We start from the raw sequence: 7,500 nt of genomic DNA, 5'->3' as shown, positions 1-7,500 counted from the left end.
AGGAGAGACGAGGAGAGGAGAGGAGAGGAGAAGAGGAGAGACGAGGAGAGGAGAGGAGAGGAGGAGAGACGAGGAGAGGAGAGGAGAGGAGGAGAGGAGAGGAGGAGAGGGGAGGAGGGGAGGAGAACAGATGAGGAGAGGAGAGGAGGAGAGACGAGGAGAGGAGAACAGATGAGGAGAGGAGAGACGAGAAGAGGAGAGGAGAGGAGAGGAGGAGAGGGGAGGAGAACAGATGAGGAGAGGAGAGGAGGAGAGACGAGGAGAGGAGAACAGATGAGGAGAGGAGAGACGAGATGAGGAGAGGAGAGGAGAGGAGGAGAGACGAGGAGAGGAGAGGAGAGGAGGAGAGTGGAGGAGAGGGGAGGAGAGGAGAACAGATGAGGAGAGGAGAGACGAGGAGAGGGGAGGAGGAGAGGAGAACAGATGAGGAGAGGAGACGAGGAGAGACGAGGAGATGAGAGAAGAGGAGAGGAGAGGAGAGAAGAAGAGAGATGAGGAGAGATGAGGAGAAGAGAGGAGAGGAGATGAGAGGAGGAGAGACGAGGAGAGGAGAGACGAGGAGGAGAGGAGATGAGAGGAGGAGAGGAGAGACGAAGAGAGGAGAGACGGTGAGAGGAGAGGAGGATAGGAGAGGAGGAGATGAGCAGAGACGAGAGGAGGAGAGGAGAGGAGAGGAGAGGAGAGGAGAGGAGGAGAGGAGATGAGAGGAGAAGAGGAGAGACGAAGAGAGGAGAGGCGGTGAGAGGAGAGGAGGATAGGAGAGACAAAGAGAGGAGAGGCGGTGAGAGGAGAGGAGGATAGGAGAGACAAAGAGAGGAGAGGCGGTGAGAGGAGAGGAGGAGATGAGCAGAGACGAGAGGAGGAGAGGAGAGACGAGGAGAGGAGAGGAGGAGACGAGCAGAGAGGAGAGGAGGAGAGGAGATGAGAGGAGATGAGAGGAGGAGAGACGAAGAGAGGAGAGGAGGATAGGAGAGGAGGATAGGAGAGGAGGAGATGAGCAGAGACGAGAGGAGGAGAGGAGAGGAGAGGAGAGGAGAGGAGAGGAGAGGAGAGGAGAGGAGAGGAGAGGAGAGGAGAGGAGGAGAGGAGATGAGAGGAGAAGAGGAGAGACGAAGAGAGGAGAGGCGGTGAGAGGAGAGGAGGATAGGAGAGACAAAGAGAGGACAGGCGGTGAGAGGAGAGGAGGAGATGAGCAGAGACGAGAGGAGGAGAGGAGAGACGAGGAGAGGAGAGGAGGAGACGAGCAGAGAGGAGAGGAGGAGAGGAGATGAGAGGAGATGAGAGGAGGAGAGACGAAGAGAGGAGAGGAGGATAGGAGACGAGGAGACGAGCAGAGACGAGAGGAGGAGAGCAGAGAGGAGGAGAGGAGACGAGCAGAGACGAGAGGAGGAGAGGAGAGGAGGAGACGAGCAGAGACGAGAGGAGATAAAATCAGTGTTTTAACATCTTTTCCTATATATTTTCAGCCAGTACCCACCATCATGGACCCTGCTGCTGCTGGGCAGTGAGATGTTGTGAGTCTGGCTGTCGAGTGTCGCCAGGAAAGATACAAGACTCTCGTGATGGGAAAGTTCCCCAGAAACAGGGAACGACACGACCTTCCAGTTAATGGGCTCGTCGACTTCGGTCAGAGCGCGGAACAGCGACGGGATTGGTTGATACAGCTCTTCTACGGTGCTCTTGGAGGTGGCAGGACTGTCGTTGTAATTCCTTGGGTTACACATTCCTGTCGGCCAGAAGAAATGGAGGTACGTCATGATTGAAAAGCCCCGAAAAAGTCAATGACAAGCTGTACAAGCAAACCTGACCACAACTGAAGAATTTAAAGACTTCAAAACACGGCTGTCAACAGCAGCTCCCCGTTGAGAGGTAAACTGTTGGTAAAGATGGTAATCAGATAATGGATGAAGGTTTTAATAAGGAGCAGAACGCGGCGGAGACCTTGTGTTTCAGATTAGCTGCCAGGACAGCTGCTTCTGATTACCAGATCCATGGCATGTTCTGGCCTTCAGGAACAACACACACTTTTCTTCTCATCTAATAAACGAGTGTTTGGAACCGAACAATCTGATGCATGTTCTACTTTTGGGAAATGAATGCACCGTGTCCCGTTTTAAACATAGGAATGATTATGATGCAGCTTTTTCATTATGTTTTTGTTACTGTTGACAAGAAACAAAACAAAAAATGTGTGTGTGGTTTGCAATGATTGAAACAGTTTATCGATGTAACACACAACCTGCTTTGCTTTCCCAAACCTCTCTACTTTATAAACTGCCCGTTGGGAACGATATATTTTAAACTTCTGTCTGTTCTCTCATCGGCTTTTAATCAGCAATGCCTCCTCTGAACTGATGTGTGTTTAAAGCCGTAACACAGAGATGAGAGTATCTGGATCATCTCACTCCACACTTTATACCGCTGTCAGAGGAGTGTATACTCGCCCTCCTGTCATCTACAAACTAGTCCTAATATTTACAAGGGGCTTCACTGGACTGGGAATGAGCCAAACCTGTTCACACAACCTGAGCCTCTTTAGTTTACAGTCTCGGAACAGCTCGATATAATCCTAAGATTATGTTCTTATAATAATCTTTAGATTTTTTATTTTATTTTACTTGATTGTATTCTTATATCAATCAAAATGAAACTGAATTATAAATAAAATCAAATACAAAATATAAAAAATAATGCATATACAGTGCAATGCATAAGTGAATACACCCATGCTAAAGTTGACTAAAAAGAGGAATAAAAAATCATATTTTGGAAATTGAACTTAATGCCTTAATTAAAAAAATTAGGAAAAATCCAACCTTTAAGGACACCAATTTTCTTTGTGAATGAATAATGTATCGTAAATAAATAAATGTTCTTCCTTAAAATACAGGGTGCATAAGTGAGTACACCCCTATGTTAAATTCCCATAGAGGCAGGCAGATTTTTATTTTTAAGTTTTTTTTTTTTTTTTTTTAGGATACTATGCATCCTGATAAAGTTCCCTTGGCCTTTGGAATTAAAATAGCCCCACATCATCACATAGCCTTCACCATACCTAGAGATTGGCATGGGGTACTTTCCATAAGATCATCTCTCAATGCAAATCAAACTAGCTTTTAGGCTAACTGAAATAAAACCATGCCAATCTCTAGGTATGGTGAAGGCTATGTGATGATGTGGGGCTATTTTAATTCCAAAGGCCAAGGGAACTTTATCAGGATGCATAGTATCCTAAAAAAAAAAAAAAAAAAACTTAAAAATAAAAATCTGCCTGCCTCTATGGGAATTTAACATAGGGGTGTACTCACTTATGCACCCTGTATTTTAAGGAAGAACATTTATTTATTTACGATACATTATTCATTCACAAAGAAAATTGGTGTCCTTAAAGGTTGGATTTTTCCTAATTTTTTTAATTAAGGCATTAAGTTCAATTTCCAAAATATGATTTTTTATTCCTCTTTTTAGTCAACTTTAGCATGGGTGTATTCACTTATGCATAGCACTGTATATATTTTGAACCAATTGTGGAATATATTTGTTTATTCATGGTTTGGTCAATTTATGCACTATATATATGCATTATGTATTTTGTCATTTAAATTTTTATTGATTTAAAGTGATCTAAATTAATAAAATAAAATATAATAAAAATAACAGTTCTTGTAGATAGATTTTTATTTGTCCTCGAGAGGAAATTTGTTTCCACCGTAGATCCATACATAACACAAACACACAAAACATGTTAAATTAACAACATATCATACCATAAAAAATAAAATTAAATAAAAAAACAACAACGAGAGAGCATACAATGCATACGCATCAATGGCCGATTTCCTATGTATTTAGAGCTCGTATAGATGCAGGAACAAAACTCTTACTATACCTGGCCTTTCTACACATCGGTAACCTATACCTATTGCCAGAAGGCAGTGGGATCAAATATTGTACATGGACCAGTTGTGAGATTTGTGAGTTGTGATTGGGTATTGATTTGAAACTCACCTACACAGTCACAGCACTCCTCCCAGAGAGAGCTCAAACACAGCATACACTCTTTACAGCACGAACAGTTCCCCTCCGTCGGCCGGCACTGACAAAGACCCTGCACACACACACACACACACACACACACACACAAAATATACATTATGAAAGGTAAACATACAAGGGGAAAAAATGACATGACGTGGAAGAAAGTCTAGCTTACATAAACACGATCACTAAACACATGTGCTTTAGAGACCTGTGAGTCTTGACGGAAACATCAAGATCTTTCAGCTGTAACAGTTAAAAGCAAACCACCCAACGAGACAAAGCATACGCAAACATGAGGAATAACACCAGGCTGAAAAGAAACAGAGCTGCAAACTGTTCCACGCTGGAAAAAAAAACCCGTCAAACGCCCCAGCGGAGAGGGGAAAAAGAGTGACCGAAACCTGGGACACATTTAGAGTTATAATTACAGAGAAAACAGCAGCCAGCTGAATGAAGGAGAACACAGACACACACATTTGGCTCTCTGCGTTTCGTGTTTTGCCAGCAGTTGCGAGGAAGAGGTCAAGTTCCAGATGTGTGTGTGTGTGTGTGTGTGTGTATGCCATTAAACAGAAAGAAAGTTACAATAGAAAAAAACGACAGAAAACCCAATACCTGAAAACACACGTGGCCCAGATACTTCCAAAAGAAACAAGCCCAGACAATTCCCGATCCCTGCCCAGTCCTCTTTAGTTGGGGGAATTGCGTGTGTGATTTTCATGCATTCCTTAAAAGAATGATCGAGCCAAACAGCATAAAAGCCATAAAAGCTCTGTTTACTTCAGTTCGAGACACTGAAGCACAACCTGTACGAACACAGCCTCACTAAACTCATGCTGTACCTGGAACCGATCCACAGATTCCTTTGAGAAGGAGATGATTCTGCCCAGCTGGGAAATGAAGGAATAGTCACCAGCTTCCCATGACTATAATGCCTGATAGCGTGTGCAAGATTCAGTAAAGCAACTGGTCAATTGGGATCCAACTGATATCAGTTATCAAAGCTAATGTACGAAGAGCCAGTCACTTAACAAATAAAATGTATTTATTTAACGAATGAATAAATATTTTCTTATGTATATATATATATATATATATATATATATATGAAGACTTCAGATGCAAAAGCTGCCATCTGGTGAAAGTGCCATCTGAAATTTTCTTCTAAAATGAGTATTTTTATCAAGCTCATTTATTTAAGTTCAGTAATTTCACTTTAATGACAATTAATAGGTCATTTTCATTGCCATTAAAGTGGAATAAGTGAACATAAACATACAAGCTTAATAAAAAGACTCATTTTAGAAGAAAATTTCAGATGGCACTTAGAGGCGTTTATATTTTATATCATATATAAAGATATGAAGATATAAAGAAAATATAAAGAAGATAAAATTCATATAAATCAGTATCAGTATTGGTATCAGTGATCCTGGCCTTCATTCATAGTGCTTAGTAAAAAAATGTCATTAAACACATATTTAAAATAGACTTAATGTTGTTTCTACATTATTTTGGAGAATCAACGTGAAATATTACAGCATAAAAATATATTCAAAACTTCAGCTGCGATTTTAGGTGTGATTGATCGTGATTAATTACAGAACAAAATGTGATTAATTAGTTATTTTTTAGTTCTCATATAGTTCTCACTGTTAATTTATTAGGCTGGCAGTTATAAAGTAATATTATTACATAAATAAATACATAAATGCCTACAATCTTGGTCAAGTATGCACAATGGAATTCATTGGACTGTGAACACCTGCGGTTCTCTTCCGCTTCAGTCCTCAACCGGCTGACATTCACTCCTCCTCTCTTCCCTGGCTCTCCAGGAGGAAAAACATCTCTATAATTAAACGACTCGTTCGCTTAAAAATTAAAATTCTGTCATTATTTACTCTCCTGTATGCCGTCATTTTTTTCAGTGGAACACAAAAAGAGAATTTATGAAGAATCTTCATGCAGCTTTTTCCTCACAAACAGTTTATAGTGCCGACAAGCTCCAAAAAAGCATCATATGTAGTTCATGCAGATTGTGCACTATTTCAAGCTTTAAAAAGCTTATTTTGTGTTCAGCAGGGGAAAAAACAGCATGCAAGTTTGGAACAACAACAAAATCTTTGTTAAAGGCACAGTGTGTAAGTTTCGCCACTAGAGGTCTCTTACTCTAACCGTAGCTTGTTGACACCGTAAATGAGCATGGAATCATGGGAGTTGTCATCTTCATCTCAACAGCCGATGGAAAGAAATCCGACGGGACTCAGGCAGGAATGGGTGAGCTAATGTATTGAAGTTAATGTTACTGTGGTGTGAGGCAGGGCGGGGCCGAGAGCCGTGGGAGAGGAACGAGGACACTGGAGTGAATGCTAATGAGAGACGCCTGCGCGACACACCGGTCTCGAGTGTTTTAGCTTTTGTTTTGTTGTTTTGTAAACAAGAGTGCAACAGTGCCTGCCCACTTTTTCAGCGGTGCTGGTTTCGGAAGTATTTCTTCCATTCATTTTTCCTTTAGGGATTTAAAAAAAAGTCTTTAAAAAAACAATAAATTTTAAGTTTATATCAAAATATGCATTGAAATATTTAAATATTTTGTGTGTACGGAGATTCATTAATCGCGGTGCTTCATTGGAGTGGGCGGAGCTAAAGAGCTATTTTGGTGCTATCTCTCTGATTGGTGGATTTTTCTGTACAGCATCATGGGTAATGTAGTTTTTCGGTTACACTTTATTTTAAGGTGTCATTGTTACAGTGTAATTATATATTTAAGTACTGAGAAATATTAATTAACTACATGTACTTTCTATAGGGTTAGGGTAGGATTAGGGTTTGGTTGAGGGTTAGTTGCATATAATTAGGCATAATTTACTGTTATTACTATGGTAAGTACATGTAACATATGTAACGAGGACACTGTAAAGTAAAGCGTTACCAGTTTTTCACCAGGAATTCCACTGTTAAACACGATTATTTAAAAATAAGCTGAAATAACTATCGATTAACAACCTCGTGGCTCACAGTCTTTAAAGGTTTGTAAGTTATAGTTCAAAATCAATTTCCCTATGGAGAGTTTTTACTTCCGGAACTTTCTAATACAGTTTTAAATTGTAAAATTTACAGGTAGTTACATTTTTTACTGTATTTTTAATTCTGGCTACCACAGCTGCCAGTTCTGTTTGTTACAGTGAGCTGTTATTTTCTCTTGAGCGGCGAGTGAGGTCCCGGGGAAGGGCCGCTCAGGGAAAGTGTGTGTGTTTGTGAAAGTGCTCTGAGCGGACGGGACGTGTGCTGCCTTGCCCCACAAAGCACTCATGTGTGACTAAAACAACCTCAGCTGCCCCACCTAGAGACACACAACTGACAGCCGACAGCTTACAGCAACTACACACACAAATATACACAGAAACTTCTGAACCACCAGGCAACAGCCTGTCAAACACCCATGACACCCTACAACCA

At 41.3% G+C, this 7,500-nt stretch overlaps 1 protein-coding gene across 2 annotated transcripts in view; it reads right to left on the bottom strand.

Moving 5' to 3' along the window:
• twsg1a (twisted gastrulation BMP signaling modulator 1a) overlaps positions 1-7,500 on the bottom strand; it is a 13,344-nt gene that overhangs the window by 1,386 nt on the left and 4,458 nt on the right. For both annotated transcript variants that reach the window (XM_084411356.1, XM_084411355.1), the window contains exons 3-4: positions 4,009-4,108; positions 1,478-1,726 (exon numbers count right to left, since the gene is read on the bottom strand). In XM_084411356.1, coding sequence (XP_084267482.1) covers positions 1,478-1,726; positions 4,009-4,108 — 349 coding nt within the window. The remainder of the gene's footprint in view (positions 1-1,477; positions 1,727-4,008; positions 4,109-7,500) is intronic.

This window comes from Rutilus rutilus, assembly GCF_951802725.1.
Source record: "Rutilus rutilus genome assembly, chromosome: 6".
NCBI lineage: Eukaryota > Metazoa > Chordata > Actinopteri > Cypriniformes > Leuciscidae > Rutilus > Rutilus rutilus.
The sequence above is the reverse complement of the archived record's forward strand: the minus strand, read 5'-3'. Positions and strand labels throughout refer to the sequence as shown.